General features: G+C 43.2%; 1 protein-coding gene across 3 annotated transcripts in view; it reads left to right on the forward strand.

The window, feature by feature from the left end:
- The window catches only part of ccdc57 (coiled-coil domain containing 57), a 179,256-nt gene that overhangs the window by 119,998 nt on the left and 37,752 nt on the right, over nt 1–21,506 (forward strand). For all 3 annotated transcript variants that reach the window (XM_085963583.1, XM_085963585.1, XM_085963584.1), the window contains exons 11-15: nt 6,809–7,046; nt 9,387–9,569; nt 10,149–10,249; nt 18,425–18,625; nt 20,415–20,471. In XM_085963583.1, coding sequence (XP_085819709.1) covers nt 6,809–7,046; nt 9,387–9,569; nt 10,149–10,249; nt 18,425–18,625; nt 20,415–20,471 — 780 coding nt within the window. The remainder of the gene's footprint in view (nt 1–6,808; nt 7,047–9,386; nt 9,570–10,148; nt 10,250–18,424; nt 18,626–20,414; nt 20,472–21,506) is intronic.

Here is a 21,506-nt window from a genome sequence, read left to right on the forward strand (position 1 = left end):
AGTTAGAAAAAAGATAAAATCCTAGCAATCTTCACATCTTTGGCTCAATTTCAGTTGTATGGATCAAATGTAGCTTAGCCTGTGGTAGGACATATACATTTCTGGCTTTGTCTGGCCACTGTGCTGCCCTTAGGCACTCATTTTCTTCTTCAACTGAACCAAATTGCTGCAGCAACAACAACTTACATTTATACAGTGCTTTCTATGTACGAAAACATCTGAAGGTACTTTACAAGAAGAGCGGTGGACACCAAGCAGGAAATAGTTAATTAGGGTAAAGCAGGTGACCAAAGGCATGGCCAAAGAGTTTAGAGGAGGTTTTCAAAAGTGGGAAGACGGGTAGCAAAGTGGAGAGTTTTAGGAGGAGAATTCCAGAGTGCAAGGACACGGGGCTGAAGGCTATGCCACTGATAGTGGAGTAGAGGGGAGGGAGGGTTTCCCAGTAGCTCAGAGTTGGAAGAACAGAGGTTGTGTGGATTCATAAAGCCAAGAAGTGATGCTAAACCTGTACTAATCTTTGGTTAGGCTGCAGTTAGAATATTGTGTCCAGCTTTGGGAGCCTTGGAAGGATGTCAAGGCCATAGAGAGGATGCAGAAGAGATTCACACAGATGATATCGGGGACGAGGCATTAGTTGTGAGTAGAGACTAGAGAATCTGTGGCTCTTTTCATTTGAACAAAAAATGTTAAGAGGAGATCTAATGGAAAATTATTGGGGGGTTTGTGAAGATAAGTCAGGAAATCCTATTTTACTGGATCGGTGAGTTGATAACTAGAGGGTATAATAAGATCACGAACAAAAGGAGAGGTTGAGAGAATTTTTTTTCCAGAGGCTGTTGGGACATGGGTTGCCCTTCCAGAAATAGTAATGGAAATGGAATCTGTAATAGCTTTTAAAAGGGAAGTGGATAAAAATTTTAAAAAGAAAAATTTAAAAGGATATGGGGAAAGTGCAGGACAATGGGACTAAGTGAATTGCTCTTTCATTGAGCCAGGACAGGTACAATGGGCTAAATGACCTCTTTCAGTGCTGTGTGATTCTATTATTCTATATTGTTGGATGTAGGACTGGAGAAGATTGTACAGGTACAGTAGAATCTGGCCCTGGAGGGATTTGAAGATGAGGAAGATTTTGAAATTGGTGCTTTGGGTAACTGGGAATTAGTGGAGATCCTCAAGAAAAAGCAAGATAGCTTTGTAGGACTTTGTGTGGGATAGGGTGTGAGCTAAGTAGTTTTGGAGATATTGAAGTTTGTGTAGGAATGCAGCGTTGATGTTGTTGAGGTGAAAGTAAGCTCCTGGCAGTGGACCAGATGTGGGATTTGAAGCTCCAGCCTGGGTTGAATAGGGCATCAGTGTTGTGCACTGTCCGTTGAATCTGAGAGAGCAGTTGGAGAGGCATGGGGAATTGGCACCTGCGGTGTAGAGTTGCTGGTCAGAAATGAAATTGATGGTTTTAGTTTTGCTATTAAGTTGCAGGTCATAGAATGGAGGGTAAAGCTGATTGTCATTGGTGTACATGTGGAAGCTGCCCCCATGGTTGTGGAAAAGGGGCAGCATATAGATAAGGAGTTGAAGAAGGCAAAACTGCAGCATTGGAGCAAATCAAAACTGACCTCATGAGCTTGGGAGGAGAAACTTTGGAAAAGATGATGCGATTTTGTTGGAACAGGTAATGGAACCAGGAGAGCGTGGTGTCATGGAAGAGGAGGACACAGGTCATCAGTGACTTTGGCTAGGGTAATCTCGGTATTAAGAGTATTGGGCCAGAACCTAGGCTGAAGGCACTCGAACAGAGTGGTTAGAGAGCATGGAATTGGGTGGCAATAACATGTTCAAATACCATGAAGAGGAGAAACTGCAGTGAGTAATTGGATGGGGCAAAGGGCATGATAAATCAGGTAAAGCAGATACGCTCAATTTAGACAGAGCATATTGATCCGCAAAGTCCCTAGTTCCGAACCCCGTTCAGTACTGAGTTAGTTGATTTCTCTATTCATTGATGACCCCTGGTGGAAATGTGCATATTGTCTACCCCTGATAATTCAGAGTTGTTGCATTAAGAAAAATCTGATTTAACCAATCATTCGAATTAAGCAACACATCAAAGTGATCATTTAGTCCTGAAAAAAACTTAAATTATGCAGCAACTCAAATGAAGTGACTGAGTTAGGAAACTTTGAATTGAGAGTAGCAGACTGTATGTGGAGATTGGATTGGGCTTAGCTGTAAGCCACCTTGTCCCAACACTCACAGTCAAGGATCACATGTGAATAATGACCGCTTGAACAAGTTACCAGGATAGATCCTGCTGCACATGGAACTGTAAATCATCAAGGAGTCAGTGTGTTTAGGACAGGAGAAGAGAAAATGAGTAAGGAAGGAAATGTACACTTAAAAACAAAATTGTGCAGCAGCTTGTCAGATTTTTCTACTGTTTGAAAATTAAATGCTGGAGTTATTTGCCCCGTACTTTTAAGTACATGGAATGACTATGCCCTCTGGTGGAGAGACTTACCTAAACTGATTGGGGTTGGAAGTAGACCCAGATTTTCCTGCATTTTATTGCCCATTTTGTGGCAGATTCAGGGTGGAGGAAAATTGGACAAGAATGGGCAAGATCCCCTGCCAGTTTAAAGAAAAATCCCCTTTTGATATTCCTGTGCCTGTTGTGCCCTCCAAAATCCTACCGGCTGCATGCAAATGAGATTTAAATAATATACTAAAGTCCACACTGGATTTCCCTTTCCTACTGCCTGTGACTGAAATAACAACAGAAAATGCTGGAAAAACTCAGCAGGCCAGGCAACATCCGTGGTAAGAAAATAGAGTCAACGTTTCGGGTGAACCCTTTGTCAAGATTAAAGAAGCACAGGAAATGAAATAGATTAAAAGGCCAGGCTGGGAGAGAACAAAAGAGAAGTGAAGAGACATTAAGAGGTATTCAAAATGAGACGAGATGGTGATAGGACTAGTGGAGACAAAAGACGGCTCCAGATTAGGTGTGAAATGCGCTGGCAGAATGGGAGACAGCTGCCATGTGGGAGAGAGAAAAAAAAAGAAAGGGGGGGAAAAGGGCCAAAACAAAGGTGTGGATAAAAAATATAAGTAAAAATGTAATAGGGGCCGAGGTTATGATCTGAAATTGTTGAACTCGATATTGAGTCCGGAAGGCTGTAAAGTGCCTAATTGGAAGATGAGTTGCTGTTCCTCGAGTTTACGGTGAGCTTCTGTGGAACAATGCAAGAGGCCGAGGACGGTGAGGTCCGAGTGGGAATGGGGCGGTGAATTAAAATGACAGGCGACCGGAAGCTCGGGGTCACCGTGATCTGTGATCTGCCTCAAACAATCAAAGCCTGATAAAAGAAGCATTGCTGGTTGCTAGGTAGCATTAGAGAGGCAGAAATGTTGCCAAAAGTTTTCTTATTAGGATAGTGTACTTGTTCAAACTTTGCTGCTAAAAATATTTAAAGCATATTTGGGGATTTTACTATCTCCAGTTTACCAATAGCATCAGCATTGCCTCAGTTGGTGGGGAGATTATTTCAGCCATAAAGTCTAGGACACAATGGTTTTTCCATTAGGGATTCTGCTATACTTGTGCTTTGAAGTGGATGAACTGTAGGATGAGAAACTCAGGAAGGACAAGCTCATCAGGCACCATTGGAGGCATCTGCCACTTGCTTGCCCAGGATCTAGTGTGCACCTACACCAGAAGCTCAGCATTACCATGTAAAAGTCACTGGGGCACTCCTTTCTATGCCTTGCGTTTTTCAAGCAAGGCAGCATCAGGGGTTGTTTGCAATTTCAGACAAGCAGCTTCCACTACTGCATCAAGCAAGTAACTGATGCCTTGTTTGTGTGAGCTGTCCAATTCATTTCATTACTTTTTTTTTTACAGACAAATGCCATCGATAAGAACCACATAACCATTCTTTCCCCATTTTGAGAAAGCTGTTTTCTAAGCAGAAAACAGTATATTCTCTCCATGCACAGCTGATGTGTAATGCAAAGCACCTCATTATGCATGTGAATGTAAGCTATTTAGGCAGCTGCTGTTATTCCTTTGTTTTAAAACAGTCCTTAAATTCAGCGCTATTCATAAGCCAAAGGCACGTTTCTGGATGGCTGATTAGTGACTGAGGCTACCTTCGTGCCTGATGACACTGGTTTGGAACCCAAGTACTCCTTGAGTGCTCATTGATGCCACCCAGCTTCTCATTGAGTAGACCATAAGGATTCTGAAGGCACACTTCAGGTTCCCACATCGATCTGGGACAGCACTCCAGTACAGTCCTGCTAGGTGTCTTGCAATGTTGTGGTCTGCTAATTAATATTCCAGTGGATGAAGGTTGCAGAGAGGTCAGAAAGGATGATGAAAAATAGTGTGCCACAGTCACAGAGAATATCATTCATGACTTTGATTAGGACCATTTTGTGCTGTGGGAGAGGCAGAATGCTGACTCGAGGGATTCAAACAAGAAACTGCAGGAGAGGTGGCAGTGCTGTGTTTCTTTATTTTGTACATTGTTAATGTACACCTGCACACACTCCCACAGTACTGCACTAAAATATTAGCCTAGATTGTGCGCTTAAATTCAGGAGTGGGGTTTGTGACTCAGATCCGAGAGCACTATCAACTGAGCCAAACTACACAAAAGGGCCAAATTACCATCAGTGGCCATGATGTGCAGTAAAGCCCAGATGTCTGCATGCAGCTGATAATAAGTGTGATGACAGGCACATGCGACAAGCAGTTACATAAAGGCTTTTGTGAAGTTGACAGTGGGGGAATACTACTAGGTAGAGGCTAGGGATGTAAAGCGCTCCATGCTACTACCTAGGCTCTGATGAGCCATTAACATTTTAACACAGCATGTGAGAGAGATCATTGTAACAACAACATTGTAAGTGTCAAACTTGCTTCGTATAATAAATAAAAACAGAAAATGCTGGAAAATACTTAGCTGGTCAGGCAGCAATGTTTTTATTTCAGATTTCCAGCATCCACTGTATCTGGCTTTTGCTTAGTATATTACAAGGTGTGTCTGTCTCCTCTTGCCTTGTCTAAGGTATGATTCTATAAGAACCTAATTTCTTCTACAAGGAAAGAAAACTCCTGTCTGCCACACTCCTGGCCCGGTGGAACATCTCGGGTATGGTATCTGAATAAGGGTTGCTATTCATGTCACCTCAAGAATTCAAATGAATAGGCAAATGAGTAAAACATTAACATTTAACTGAAGTGGAAGACTGAAATAATGCAGTTACCACATTCATTTCTAATAGGCAGGTTGTTGGAGCTTTGCTAAATAAGTAAAGATTTTGAAAAATGGAGGCAATTAATAAAACTACTTTATGGTTGTTCCTTATCTTATTTTTAACCATTCTCAAAGTCTCTTGCTTATTTTTCAACAGTTCATTATTTTCAATCACATTGAAGCCATTACAGCTGCAATCCACATTCTTCCTTTGCAAGCACGCACTCTTTTTTGAAAATTTCTGTATATTTCAATTTCTACAGAAACTTAATTTTAGTTAACAGCACAATGATTCATAAAAAACATGCATATATAATGATGTACAAAAAACACCTGTCTGGTATTTAATTTCAGCTGTCAAAAAATCTCAACAGATGAAACGTCAGTCGCTGACGTCATCTGTCACCGGCTTTCCATTAATTGGCTGGCTAAGCCCGCAGGGCGGGCTTAACGAGGCCAATCAATGGAAGATAGTGTGGGTTGGCCAGATGTCGCTGGAGGCGGGACTAACACCCGGCAAGCAGCAGTCCCGCCTCCCAACACATCTCCATTCATAAAATCCAGCCCTCTGTCTTTTTTTCTTTAGTCTCTCTTTCAGTGTTGTGAATTCCAGTCTCTCCTTTTTTTTCTCAGTCTTTTGTCTCTTTAGCATTCATTATTTCTTATTTTTCTTTCTCCAGCCCAGCCAGAGTGACTGCAAATGGTGACATGAATCTTGTCATTCATGTGGAAATGACTTATGAAATGATACTGGGCGGCCTGCTGGTGGCGCTGTCCAGGGAGAGTATAAATACTTGGGCATGGGCCCAGCTTGCTCAGGACATTCTTTAACAGGAACTAGTGAAGGACACAACTAGATCTCCATGTTGAAAAACAGTTGATTAAAGCCTTGTTTAATACTGACCAAGTGCCTAGTAGTTTTCTTACGTCAATTAGTCTGAGTGTTTATCTGTACCATGTGTGCACTTTGCATCATTCACAACTGTGGCGGGCTATGCTGCATTGCATCTTTTAAAGATATTCACACAGTGTTGCAGCATACTTTTGCATTTGTTGAGATTACTGTTGCCTCACAGCGCCAGGGACCCGGGTTCGAATCCGGCCTCGGGTGACTGTCTGTGTGGAGTTTGCACATTCTCCCCGTGTTTGCGTGGGTTTCCTCCGGGTGCTCCGGTTTCCTCCCACAGTCCAAAGATGTGCGGGTTAGGATGATTGGCTATGATAAATTGACCCTTAGTGTTGGGGGGATTAAATACATGGGGTTACGGGGATAGGGTGGGATATGTGTTGGTGTAGGGGTTACGGGGATCGGGTGGGATATGTGTCGGTGCAGGCTCGATGGGCCGAAATGGCCTCTATCTGCACTGTGGGGTTTCTGTGATTCTGTGACTGTTGCAGCCACTCTTTGCCAGTTCTCTAGGGGGCTGCTGTGTTTCACTACGTATGCCTCTGATATATTAATTTCTTTACATGGGGATTTTGATCTGTTTGTACAAATTAGATAAACCAAAAAAGACAATCACCACATTTTCTCTTCATCCTGACAGGCTGCAATGCCCGAGAAAGGAGATCAGGATAATGCAGAATTTCCTTCAGATGTTATTCGGAAACTCCAGCAGCAGAACGTAAACCTGCGTACAGTTATTGCCCAAATGAGGAACGAGATGGAGATGCTGAGTGAGCAAATTCCTGCCAACCAAAGCAAGGACAAATCATTTGACGACATAGGATCACTCAAGAGCCCCAAAGAGACATCTAAAGATGTTATAACCCCATACACGCCAGGTAACTAGCTGTTAGTTAAACCTTAAACATGCAGTCATGCAAAGAAACTCTTCATAGCTCCCTCAAATGCTCAGTTCATAAAGCAGTATATAATTGAGCAGTACAGATCAGAAGAACCCAGTTTGATTCTTGGTCTGTGCTGAGTTAGATGGTCTCAGCTGAGCACAGTTAGATGGTCCTGATTTTATTCGCTGCCAAGGCCCTAAGCTCTGGAATTCCCTTCCTAAATCTCTCCGCCTCTCTTTCCTCCTTAAAACCTACCTCTTTGACCAAGCTTTTGCCTTAATATCTCCTTAGGTGGCTTGGTGTCAAATTTTGTTTGATAACACTTCTGTGAAGTGCATTGGAGCGTTTTACTGCATTAAAGGCGCTATATAAATGCAAGTTGTTGTTCACCAGATTGATAGCAAGGCACTACAAGTTGCCTTGAGCTCCTTTGGGCAAGGAAGGAAAAATTACCCAATCCTCACTATCATGTGACGCTGGAAGGGGCTTGATTTCCTGCTGCCCCAAACAGCTGGATTAAATGGCCTATTTGGCAGCTTTCCAGTTTGAGAAGTCCACAAATCATTCATGCATCCTTCTAACTAGTTAACTTTCCATGGATCAGGCATTGAACATGGGGTTTTTCTAACATGCACGGCTTATTTCCACACCTTGCAGTATATTTACCCACCAAGCTCGAGAACAATATACAGTAAATGCAAACTGTATCTCCCACTGCAATTCTCACATCCTAACATCTCAACTAAAGAGGATTATAAATCTCTTATTTGTTAGCCCATGATAGACATCAGTTAAACTTCTTAATTGTTCCACTGAACTCTTCTCTTTCTGGGATATGGATTGGTTTTGGTAAGAGGAATTAATCTTCACATTTGCGTTTTTATAAAAGCTATGGTTGAGACACGAAAGAGGCAGTATTTTATATTCAAAGGACTTCCTCATCAAGCTCATTTACATTTCTAGCCCTGTGGCCACATAGCCCTTTCAAAAATTCAATTAAAGTGCAATTAAAATGTAAGGACAGTATCATGCAATGCCTGTTCCTGTCCCAGCAGTATCATGTTGCTTCAGTGAAGGTAGTTCTGTGTAATGAGCAGTTCACATACACATAATGGGCAATATCACAAATTGCTTTATATTACAACTTTTAAGGTATAGACTGATGCCCAGTGCAGTGAATGGGGACACGGTTGGTACAGACTGATGCCCAGTGCAGTGAATGGGGACTCGGTTGGTACAGACTGATGCCCAGTGCAGTGAATGGGGACTCGGTTGGTACAGACTGATGCCCAGTGCAGTGAATGGGGACTCGGTTGGTACAGACTGATGCCCAGTGCAGTGAATGGGGACTCGGTTGGTACAGACTGATGCCCAGTGCAGTGAATGGGGACTCGGTTGGTACAGACTGATGCCCAGTGCAGTGAATGGGGACTCGGTTGGTACAGACTGATGCCCAGTGCAGTGAATGGGGACTCGGTTGGTACAGACTGATGCCCAGTGCAGTGAATGGGGACTCGGTTGGTACAGACTGATGCCCAGTGCAGTGAATGGGGACTCGGTTGGTACAGACTGATGCCCAGTGCAGTGAATGGGGACTCGGTTGGTACAGACTGATGCCCAGTGCAGTGAATGGGAACTCGGTTGGTACAGACTGATGCCCAGTGCAGTGAATGGGGACTCGGTTGGTACAGACTGATGCCCAGTGCAGTGAATGGGGACTCGGTTGGTACAGACTGATGCCCAGTGCAGTGCAGGGGTGGGGGGGCAGAGAGGTGATATGAAGCCCTTGCATTGCTTTGGTCCACAAATTCAGCCAGTCTGGATGATTTACATTTAAAAGGGCTATGGGAAAAGAGCAGGGGGAGCGGAACTAATTGGAGAGCTCTTTCAAAGAGCCGGAACAGGCATGATGGGCCGAGTGGCCTCTTTTTGTGCTGTATGATTCTATTCTATTCTATGATGTGATTTTATCGGCTTTTCACTAAGTCATTTATTGTGGTTCAAGATTACTTCCTATGTCAGTATGATTTTACTGTTCCACTTAATAAAATCAAAATGGATTTGACAGCAGTTATTGTAGAATTCTGTTACACATAATAGGTTGGAAAGAGCAGTTGCCTAAAATGTCAGGTTGTGTCAGGAATCGTGCCCACTGGCATCTCGTGCTAGCTCGCTCTATGTTTGCTCAACCAGTAGCACCTTGTTGAGGTAAATTTTCTACTTTTGCCCTAGTGTACATCAATGTGAACAAACTGATGCAATATTCTTTTGAAAGAAGAGTTACTCTGTACTTCAGATTGAAATTAGTGCAATATTGTTTCTGTACATTTCCAGAGTATGTTAAATTTTTGGAAAACGAGGTTTATGAACTGAAACAGAAGTGCAGAAAGTTGGAAGAACAACTAGAGGACATTTCAAAAGCTTACAGTAAGATCAAGGCTTCCCTTCCAGGCCTCCCTGTTACTGCAGACAATGCTTACCTCCAGAACCACATCCGTACTTTAAATGAGACTATAGGTGAGAATGCTATATTATGGGAAAAACTGTCTTTTGGAACATATGGAATCATAGATGATACAATTTTTAAAATTTCATAAGTGACAAAGACCCTCTAATCCTCACAATACATATCCATTTCCCAGCAGCCTTATTTAGTGTATTGGTACTGAACCTTTTAAAGGAAAACCACAGTTAAGCCAGTACATAATAATGTTATGTGACATTCTTAATTCATTACAGTACCACAAATTGTTTCTACCATTATTACCACTATCACTATTATCCCAATTCTTTGCCCTTTCTTCATATACTTAAAACCCTTCTAAAGTAAGTATCTAACTTTTTTTTAAACACCTCAATTGATTTTGAATCTATGACCTTCTAGGGAATGGCATTCCACATTCATACAGCCCTTATTGGAGTATTCATTCATAGTGATACAAGCTCAAATTCTCCAATGTGGAGCTTGAGGCCATAACCTTTTGCTAAGAGATCAGAACACTTTGACCGTGTTAAATGTGCCTTAAAAAATTGTAATTTTTCTTTCTGTACTGCAGAGTGTTTTATTCATCTATCACTTCCTTTCCTTACTATTAGGTGGCCTTCGTGCTGAAAAGGTCTCGGCAGCTGCTACTGCAAAGAAGCATGAAGCCAGGATTGTGCATTTCGACTCGATGGTAACACAGCTCACACAACAGGTAATGTTCTGCAAAAAGCTGGATAATTCATATGGAAGCATACAGTGAAACTATCTCCAAACAAATGCACAGATCTCCCCATCTGCCAGGCCATGGTTTTAAAATTACTAGCAACTCTGAATCACTAGCCTGGGATGAAAAGGATGCCCATTCTTGCTGATTCAGTATAACTACTTGTTGTCGAAGCCCAATTCATTCAGTCAGTTCCAGACCGCTTGCATCTTCACAAGATTGCAGGAAGGGGAAATTAAAAAAACAGATTTCTGCTATCAAATAGGAGATTATTGAAATTACTGAATAACTGAAAGAGGAGAATACTTAATGTTGACTATACCCCTCCATAACATACTTTTAACATAACTTTTAAGTGCATCCAGTGACAATCTATACAGAGCCATTTACCATTAAAGAAAAGGAAGAAAGAACTTGCATTTATATAGTGCCTTTCATGACCCAAGGATATCCCAAAGTGCTTTGCAGTCAGTGAAGTAAATTTGTTGTGTAATCACTGTTGTAATGTAGGGAAATGCAACATCCAATTTGCACACAGCAAGGTCCCAGAATAAGCAATAAGATAAATGATCAGATAATTTATGTTGGCCGAGGAATAAATGTTGACCATGGCACCAGGAGAACGTCCGCCTGAAAGGGTGGATAGGTCCTTGGTTTAAAATCTCATCTGCTCCCTCATTACTGCACTGAGTGTCATCCTAGATTATGTGCTTAATTCTCTTGAGTGGGGCTTGAACTCTCAACCTTCTGACTCAGAACAACCACTAAGCCAAGGCTGACGCCAGTTGGTTAAGCTTACATCATCTAACTCAGCACAGACCAGGAATTGAATTTGGAACTTCCCGAGCTTGTATGACACAGATGTCACTGGATAAACTTGCTGAACCATTGTGGGAGAACTGGAGTGTGTTCTATGGCAAAAACGCATCTTAGAGTTGAGGTGACATTATAAATCATTCTTGCTTTGTTTTCACAGATTTTAATCTCTTTACAGTGTAAATAGCTCGGCAACTGTTTCCATAAGCACGGAATCACCTGTGAACTGAAACCCGAGTCGTTATTCTCTTAGCATATTGATTTAGTGTAGCCCAGGTTTAACAATTAAATTGATTACTTGAGAATATCTGGAATGTCCACAGGGTCTCCTATCAATTTGGACAATGAAAATTATCACAAGGTTACAGTATTTTGTACAGGCTAAACTACAGCCGTTGCTGCATCCTGCCAGAATAGTGCCCAATTTTGGGCGCTGTCTGATTTCTACCCCATAAGTCCAGACTATATAAACATATATTTTTTGCTCCAATCATTTGAATGGGAATAATTGGAAACATTTTTTTAAGGTTTTAAATGCATGGTGACACCAACATTGTAGTTCTCTTGCATTGAAGCTGCATAATTTATTTTTCCATTGAGCATTTGTTTTTATAATGCTTGTGAACAATGGAATTCTGTGCTTTGTATGGTAACTTATAGAAAGAAAGACTTGCATTTATATAGAGCCTTTCACAACCTCAGGACGTCCCAAGGCACTTTGCAGCCAATTAAGTACTTTTGAAATGTAGTCACTATTGTAAAGTAGGAAATGTTACACTAGGATTTCATGCCACATTTACACTTGTTAATGGTATAAATGAGGCACAGAAATCTCATTTAGTGCCACTAAATCCAAAGCTGAGTTGATTCCATTGAGACCCACCCAAGTCAACATAACAGCTTTAGTTTAACAGCGGGAGCTGACACATTGCCAAATAATCACAGAAATCACAGAAACCCCACAGTGCAGATAGAGGCCATTTCGGCCCATCGAGCCTGCACCGACACATATCCCACCCGATCCCCGTAACCCCTACACCAACACATATCCCACCCTATCCCTGTAACCCCACGTATTTAATCTCCCTAACACTAAGGGTCAATTTTATCATAGCCAATCAACCTAACCTGCACATCTTTGGACTGTGGGAGGAAACCGGAGCACCCGGAGGAAACCCACGCAAACACGGGGAGAATGTGCAAACTCCACACACACAGTCACCCGAGGCCGGATTCGAACCCAGGTCCCTGGCGCTGTGAGGCAACAGTGCTAACCACTATGCCACCGTGCTGCCATAATGACATGCACTGGAGCCATACTAAAGCCACCGAATGGCGTGAAGCTGACCATTTGACTTGTAGGTACAATGCGTGTCTGTGTATACTGACTACACACACTGGTTGATCTGACTTCCTCCAAAATGGAAGACCACAGAATGTGAGCAGGAACATAGGCGTAAGAAATAGGAGCACGAGTAGGCCACATGGCCCCTCAAGCCTGATCCGCCATTCAATAAGATCATAGCTGATGATCTAACTAAACTCCACTTTCCCACCCTATCCCTATATCCCTTGATTCCCTTAGGCAATGAATTATCATTTTTGATTTTACTGTCATCAAATAACTGTAATAAATTGAAAAATAACACATAGTATGATTAATAAAGAGTGCTGTGAGTTTGGGTAAGTGTGAGAGTTCTTTAATTGTTATTTCTCTTTAAATCATTCTTGATAAGATTACTTAAGCAGTTTAAGTAAAGGGGAAAAGTTAAATATTTGGGATTCTGTTGGTTTAAGAAGAGTAAAACAAGGTTACACTGCAGTAGGAGTAAATTGGCACAGCAGGCAGTGGAAACCAGTTTTCTAACCAATCAGCAGGGGTGACTCATTTGGCTGTAAACAAACAAACAGTATAAAAAGACCAGTCCTAGTGCCAGCAAGCCCTGAGTGTGAGTCATCAAAGAGTGCTGTGAGTTTGGGTAAGTGTGGGTTAGGGTAAGTGGGGTGTTAGGTGCTCTTTTCAAACTTTAACTCTGTGGGTTGTAGTTAATAAGGCCTTTCTGGTGCAGAGTGACTGTTGGTAAAGCATTTAACTGGTGTAACTAGAGGGATTGATTTAATTTAAATCCAATTAATTAAAGGGGATACTAGCATCTAAAATCAGGCAGAGGGTGTCCATAACTAACAATAAAAAATGTAATTAATTACATAGAATGGAGCAGGTGATGTGTTACTGTTGCGAGATGTGGGAGCCGGTGAACCCCATTGAGGCTCACGGTGATTACGCCTGTGACAAGTGTCTGCTGCTACAGGAACTCCAGCTCCGTGTTGATGAGCTGGAGTCTGAGCTTCAGACACTGCGACACATCAGGGAGGGGGAGAAGTACCTGGACTCTGTGTATCAGGAGGTGGTCACACCTATGAAGTTAATTAATTCAGATGTAGCCCATGGTCAGGGACAGGACGGTGTGACTACGAGTGAGGCAGGTACGGGGATCCAGGAGGTAGAGCTGGAGGAGCCGCAGCCCTTGGTCTTGTCCAACAGGTTCGAGGTTCTTACTCCCTGTGGGGACAGGAGCAGGGACTGCAGGGAGGATGAGCAACCTGGCCACAGCACCGTGGAACGGGGGGCCATTCAAGAGGGGGGAGTAAATAGAAATGTTGTAGTGGTAGGGGATAGTATTATTAGGGGGATAGATAGAGTTCTCTGCAGCCGAGAGCGAGAGTCCCGAAGGCTGTGTTGCCTATCCGGTGCCAGGGTTAAGGACATCTCCTCTGGGCTGGAAAGAAACTTGCAGTGGGAGGGGGTGGATCCAGTTGTCGTGGTCCATGTTGGTACAAACGACGTAGATAGGACTAGGAAGCCGGTTCTGTTAAAGGAGTATGAGCAGCTAGGGGTCAAATTAAAAAACAGAACCTCAAGGGTAATAATCTCTGGATTATTACCTGAGCCACGAGCGAATTTGGCTAGGACAAATAAAATTAGAGAGTTAAATGCGTGGCTCAAAGACTGGTGTGGGAGAAATGGGTTTTGCTTCCTGGGACACTGGCACCAGTACTGGGGCAGGAGGGAGCTGTTCCGTTGGGACGGGCTTCACTTGGCCAGTGCTGGGACTAGAGTCCTGGCGGATCATATAACTAGGGCTGTAGAGAGGGCTTTAAACTAACTAGTGGGGGGGAGGTTCCTAGAGAGCAAATAATAAAAATGACAACAGAGAAGGTCATAGACTTAGGTAGCAGTGGGGAAATTAAAAACCAGAGCGTGTCAGGAAGGGGCAGAAGGTATGGAGTAAAAGGTAAAGTAATAAAAAGGGCAAAAGCAGGAACTAAGTGTCACAAAACATATTTGAAAGTTCTCTATCTGAATGCACGTAGCATTCGTAACAAAATAGACGAGTTAATGGCACAAATAACTACATATGGGTATGATCTTGTGGCCATTACAGAAACATGGCTGCAGGGTGACAATGCCTGGGAATTAAACATACCAGGTTATTTAACGATCAGGAAGGACAGGCAGGAAGGAAGGGGAGGTGGGGTGGCTATGTTAATAAAGGAAGGAATCACTGTAATACAGAGAAATGATATTGGGTCAAAAGATCAGGATAATGAAACAGTTTGGGTGGAGGTAAGGAATAATAAGGGGAAAAAAACACTAGTGGGCGTAGTCTATAGGCCTCCGAACAGTTGCAACTCTGTTGGACGGAGTATCAATCAGGAAATAGTTGAGGCTTGTAATAAGGGAGCATCTATAATTATGGGGGATTTTAACTATCATATTAATTGGACAAATCAAATTGGGCAGGGCTGCCTTGAGGATGAGTTCATTGAGTGTATTAGGGATGGCTTTCTTGAGCAGTATGTAACTGAACCAACCAGGGGGCAAGCAACCTTAGATCTGGTCCTGTGTAACGAGACAGGATTAATTAAAAATGTCCTAGTAAAGGATCCCCTTGGAATGAGTGAGCATAACATGGTTGAATTCCACATTCAATTAGAGGGTGAGAAGGTTGGATCTCAAACAAGTGTGCTAAGCTTGAATAAAGGAGACTATGAAGGTATGAGAGCGGAATTGAGTAGAGTGGATTGGGAAAATAGATTAAAGGGTAAGACGATACATGATCAGTGGTGTACATTTAAGGAGTTATTTTACAACTTCCAAAAAATATATATTCCACTGAGAAGAAAAGGGTGTAAAAGAAAAGACAGCCATCCATGGCTAAGTAAAGAAATTAAGGATAGTATTCGACTAAAAACAAGGGCATATAAGGTAGCCAAATCTAGTGGGAGGATAGAGGATTGGGAAAACTTTAAAAGACAGCAAAAAATAACAAAAAGATTGATTAAGAAAGGGAAGATAGATTATGAAAGTAAATTAGCAAAAAATATAAAAACAGATAGTAAGAGTTTTTATAGTTATATAAAAGGAAAAAGGGTGGCTAAAGTAAATGTTGGTCCCTTAGAGGATGAGACCGGGAAATTAATGGTGGGAAATATGGAGATGGCAAAAGCACTGAATGAATATTTTGTATCAGTCTTTACAGTAGAGGACACTAAGAATATCCCAACACTGGACAAACAGGGGGCTATGGGGGGGAGGAGCTAAACACGATCAAAATCACTAAGGAAGGGGTACTTGGTAAAATAATGGGACTCAAGGCGGATAAATCACCTGGACCTGATGGCTTACATCCTAGGGTCTTGAGGGAAGTGGCGGTAGGGATTGTGGATGCATTGGTAATAATTTTCCAAAACTCCCTGGACTCAGCAAAGGTCCCGGCAGACTGGAAAACTGCTAATGTAACACCCTTATTTAAAAAGTGCAGTAGACAGAAGGCTGGAAACTATAGACCGGTTAGCCTAACATCTGTGGTAGGTAAAATTTTGGAGTCCATTATTAAGGAGACAGTAACAGGACATTTGGATAATCATAATTTAATAGGACAAAGTCAGCATGGTTTTATGAAGGGGAAGTCATGATTGACAAATTTGCTGGAGTTCTTTGAGGAAGTAACATATAGGGTGGATAAAGGGGAACCAGTGGACGTAGTGTATTTAGACTTCCAAAAGGCATTTGACAAGGTGCCGCACAAAAGATTATTGCTTAAGATAAAAAATCACGGGATTGGGGGTAATATTCTGGCATGGATAGAGGATTGGCTATCTAGCAGAAGGCAGAGAGTTGGGATAAATGGTTCGTTCTCAGACTGGCAATCAGTCACTAGTGGTGTTCCGCAGGGGTCAGTGCTGGGTCCCCAACTCTTTACAATCTATATTAACGATTTGGAGGAGGGGACCGAGTGTAACATATCAAAGTTTGCAGATGATACTAAGATGGGAGGGAAAGTAGTGAGTGAGGAGGACATAAAAAACCTGCAAGGGGACATAGACAGGCTAAGTAAGTGGGCAGAGATTTGGCAGATGGAATACAATACTGGAAAGTGTGAGGTTATGCACTTTGGCAGGAAAAATCGTAGAGCAAGTTATTATCTTAATGGCAAGAAACTGGAAAGTACTGAAGTACAAAGGGATCTGGGGGTCCTGGTGCACGAAACTCAAAAGGTTAGTATGCAGGTGCAGCAAGTGATTAAGAAGGCCAATGGAATGTTGGCTTTCATTGCTAGGGGGATAGAATATAAAAATAGGGAGGTATTGCTTCAGTTGTACAAGGTATTGGTGAGACCGCACCTGGAATACTGCATACAGTTTTGGTGTCCATACTTAAGAAAAGACATACTTGCTCTCGAGTCAGTACAAAGAAGGTTCACTCGGTTAATCCCGGGGATGAGGGGATGGACATATGAGGAGAGGTTGAGTAGATTGGGACTCTACTCATTGGAGTTCAGAAGAATGAGAGGCGATCTTATTGAAACATATAAGATTGTGAAGGGGTTGGATCGGGTGGATGCGGGGAGGATGTTCCCGATGATGGGTGAAACTAGAACTAGGGGGCATAGTCTTAGAATAAGGGGCTGCTCTTTCAAAACTGAGATGAGGAGGAACTACTTCACTCAGAGGGTGGTAGGTCCATGGAATATGCTGCCCCAAAAAGCTGTAGAAGCTACATCATTACAAATTTAAAACAGAAATTGACAATTTCCTAGAAGTAAAGGGAATTAAGGGTTACGGGGAGCGGGCAGGAATTTGGACATGAGTCTAGGTTTGGATCAGACATGGCCCTGTGGGTAGCGGTGTGGGCCCAGGGGCCGTGTAGCCTGATCCTGCTCCTATTTCGTGTGCCTAATTCTGTTAGATTCAGGAGATGGTTCTGTGATAGTAGATTGGCGGTTAGGATCAGATCAGCCATGATCTTATTGAATGGCGGAGCAGGCTCGAGGGGCCGATTGGCCTACTCCTGCTCCTATTTCTTATGTTCTTATGTTCTTATTCCCGCCTACCCCCGATAGCCTTTCACCCCCTTGCTTATCAAGAATCTATCTACCTCTGCCTTAAAAATATTCAAAGACTCTGCTTCCACCACCCTCTGAGGAAGAGAGTTCCAAAGACTCATGACCCTCTGTGAGAAAAAATTTCTCCTCATCTCTGTCTTAAATGGGCGACCCCTTATTTTTAAACAGTGACCCCTAGTTCTAGATTCTCCCACAAGAGGAAACATCCTCTCCACATCCACCCTGTCCAGACCCCTCAGGATCTTATATGTTTCATTCAAGTCACTTACTCTTCTTTTGCCTTTGCCAAATCTGAGGAGCTGTGTCGCAACATCTATTTAGCGCCTTGCAGTTTGCCTGGCGAATGTAAATGAGGCCGGAGCCTCAAAATCACGAGGGCCACTCTGCCGCTGGAATGGCCGGTCACCCAATAGTCAAAATAGACCCCAGTATCTTTGCTCCTATACTCACAGATACTAGTATTTTCTTGTGTTTGTTTTTTTTTGTCCTTTAGCTTTTTATGTTGGATTCTGGAGCAAATGTTTGGGCCTCATGCTTACTTCCCATCCAAAGAGATTTGCATAACTTGGGCACAATTACAAACTGGTGCAGAGTGTTCAGCACCTGCTTACATACAGGGCACCTGTGTGCTCCAATGATGGGATGACATTATGCTCTGGCATAAACCTCTAAATTTCTTATTAGTATCGTGAGCAGAGCTGGGTAATATAAACTTCATGGTTTACTATGTTTGCCGACAGTTGTTAACTGCTCTTCAATGATGATGTAACCCACTGTGCAATGCAGGATGCTCCTCGATGTCAATTGCAAACCAGATTGCAGGGGAACCTTGTAGTGCTCTGATTCACATATGCCAGTTGAAATGGAGGTCTGAAATTTCCCTAATTTACCTGCACTTCTAAGTGTGGAATTCTGTACTGTTTCTTCTTCTTCACAGGCTCGTCAGAAGCAGGTTGAAATTGACCAGTTGAGATATGAATTAACCAGCCAGCAACAGCGAACGAATGCAGAAATATTGAGACTAAATGAGCGAATTGCTGAACTGGAGTTACAGTTGGTTGAAGCACGCAGAGAGGCCGACGAGTATTTTAAGGGTAATCTTCAACAAAACTTGGAAACAGTGGCTTTAGGAAATGAGGTAAGGGGGTAAATCCTAGCTCTGGTTGGACCCCAAAATAAACATGTTTAATTTTTCTTTCTATTATTATGTGTCTCCAACAACTCTCCTCTGTCGTCCAGCCGGGTGGGACTGCACTCGCCTGGTTCCATTCTTATTTATCGAGTCGTAGCCGGAGAATCACCTGCAATGGCTTCTCTTCCCGCTCCTGCACCGTTACCTCTGGAGTGCCCCAAGGATCTAACTTTGGCCCCCTCCTGTTTCTCATCTGCATGCTGCCCCTCGGCAACATCATCTGAAAACACAATGTCAGATTCCACATTTACGCTGACGACACCCAGCTCTGCCTCACCACCATCTCTCCTGACCCCTCCGCAGTCTGATTTGTCATGCTACTTGTCCGACATCCAGTCCTGGATGAGCAGAAATTTCCTCCAATTAAATAATTGGGAAAACCAAAGCCATGGTCTTCGGTCCCCGCCAAACTCCATTCCTTAGCCACCGACTCCATCCCTCTCCCTGATCACTGTCTGAGGCTGGACCAGACCATTCGCAACCTTGGCATCCTATTTGACCCTGAGCTTACGTCCACATGTTGGCTCCATCACCAAGACCACCTACTTCCACCTCATCTGCTGCTGAAACCCTCATCCATGCCTTTGTTACTTGTAGACTTGACTATTCCAATGCTGTCCTGGTCAGCCTCCCATCTTCCATCCTCCATAAACTTGAACTCCTCCAAAACTCTGCTGCCCGTGTCTTAACTCATCCCAAGTCCCATTCACCCATCACTCCTGTGCATGCTAAGCTACACTGGCTCCTGGTCCAGCAAGGCCTTGATTTAAAAATTCTCATCCTTGTTTTCAAATCCCGCCGTGGCCTCAGCCCTCCCTATCACTGTAGCCTCCTCCAGCCCTGCAACCCTCCGAGATCTCTGTGCTCCTCCAATTCTGGCCTCTTGCACATTCCCGATTTTAATCGCTCCATAATTGGTGGCCGTGCCTTCAGCTGCCTCTGCCCAAAGCTCTGGAATTCCCTCCCTAAGCCACTGCCTCCCTCTCCTCCTTTTAAGATGCTCCTTAAACCCTACGGCCTACGAATTTGTCTTGGGCAGTGGCACAAACCGGGCGGTACTGGATCGGCTGCCTGTTATACACAGTGCCTGATGTTCAGTTCCATTGACTGTAATAGACGGGATATCAGGCGCTGCGTATAATGGGCGGTCGATCCCATATCGCATGAGACGAAGTTCTGGCCCTTCCTCTTTGACCAAGCTTTTGGTCACCTGTCCTACTATCTCCTTATGTGGCTTGGCATCAAATTTTGTTTGATAACGCTCGTGTGAAACGCCTTGGAAAATTTTACTACATTAAAGGTGCTAGATAAATGCAAGTTGTTGTTGTCTTGGGTCAAAAAACAAAATATTCCCCATCCAAGAGGGTAGTTAGTTCTTTTACTCTTTGGGTCTGCCAAAATCAGTCCTGAAATATCAACAAGGAAGAGAATGAGCATTTCCTGTTGAAGTGCTTCCAAGTCCACTTAATACCTACTGTTGGTGTAATTCCAGAGGCACGGTTCCCCGCTTGGAAAGTTGCTAATCTTGGGTAGGAGAAGTACTTGATGCAAGTCGGATGTATCTCCTTAAGGAGTCACCATGAACTACAGCACATCTCGTGTTTGGTTTGTGATTGCCATTGAGAAGGACCAGAGAGCAGGTTATCTGCCACTTTTACACTTAGAAACCTATGAATAGTGCTGGAAGGATAGGGAGAGAAAAAATATCATCTCAAAAAGTGAATCTTCTTTGCAGGTTTCGGCTCTGAAGCTGGATTTGGTGAGTGGCCGTGCCCCAGTGGTGGTTGAACAGGTACGTGGTTATTTCCCAGCTATTATTTAACAAGGTACCCTATAATGAGTAGAGCCTTTCTCTCCCAAGTTGTCCTTAGAGGTTCTCACCTCTACTCAGCTTCCTTTATTGAATCGTTTAACAGACTATTGCCAATGGGGTAGACTTGTTCTGGTTGTTGTGTAGTGATATTGGGGCAGAAATTGCAGTCTCCGTGATGGCGTACTGTGAGAGTACGCCATCATAATCCAGTTCAAAGGCCCCGGAAGTTCCGGATTTCCTTGACAGATCATCTGAACCGCCTGAAAAATGACTATTGCTGGCGCAGAGTTGGGTAAAAGTAGCAGGGCCTGCTTTCATCAGCATAAGGGTATATATAAGGCTTAAATAAAACATTTTACCAATCGACTGCAACAGGACATAGAAAGGCTAGCAGAATGGGCAGACAAGTGGCAGATGGAATTTAATACAGAGAAGTGTGAGGTGATGCATTTTGGCAGAAGGAACAGGGAGAGGCAATATATACTTAATGGCACAGTTTTAAAGAGTGTGCAGACCTGGGAGTTAATGTGCATAGGTCCCTGAAGGTGGCAGGACATATTGAGAGAGTGGTTAGCAAAGCATATGGGATCTTGGGCTTCATAAATAGAGGTATTGAGTACAAAAGCTGGTTAGGCTACAACTGGAGTATTACGTCCAGTTCTGGTCACTACACTTTAGGAAGGATGTGAAGGCCCTTGAGAGGGTGCAGAGGAGCTTTACCAGAATAGTTCCGGGGATGGGGGATCTTAGCTACAAGGACAGGTTGGAGAAGCTGGATTTGTTTTCATTAGAGCAAAGGAGGTTGAAGGGTGATTTGATAGAGGTGTACAAGATTATGACGGGTTTGGATAGGCTAGACGGGGAAAGACTGTTCCCACTAGTTGATGGTAGAAGGATTAGGGGACACAGATTTAAGGTTTTGGGCAAGAGATACAGGGGGGACGTGAGGATAAACTTTTTTACGCAGCGAGTGGTGAGGACCTGGAATTCGCTGCCGACGGAAGTGGTGGAAGC

Source organism: Somniosus microcephalus, chromosome 21 (assembly GCF_052327205.1).
Source record: "Somniosus microcephalus isolate GS21.2 chromosome 21, FLI_Smic_1.0, whole genome shotgun sequence".
Lineage (NCBI taxonomy): Eukaryota > Metazoa > Chordata > Chondrichthyes > Squaliformes > Somniosidae > Somniosus > Somniosus microcephalus.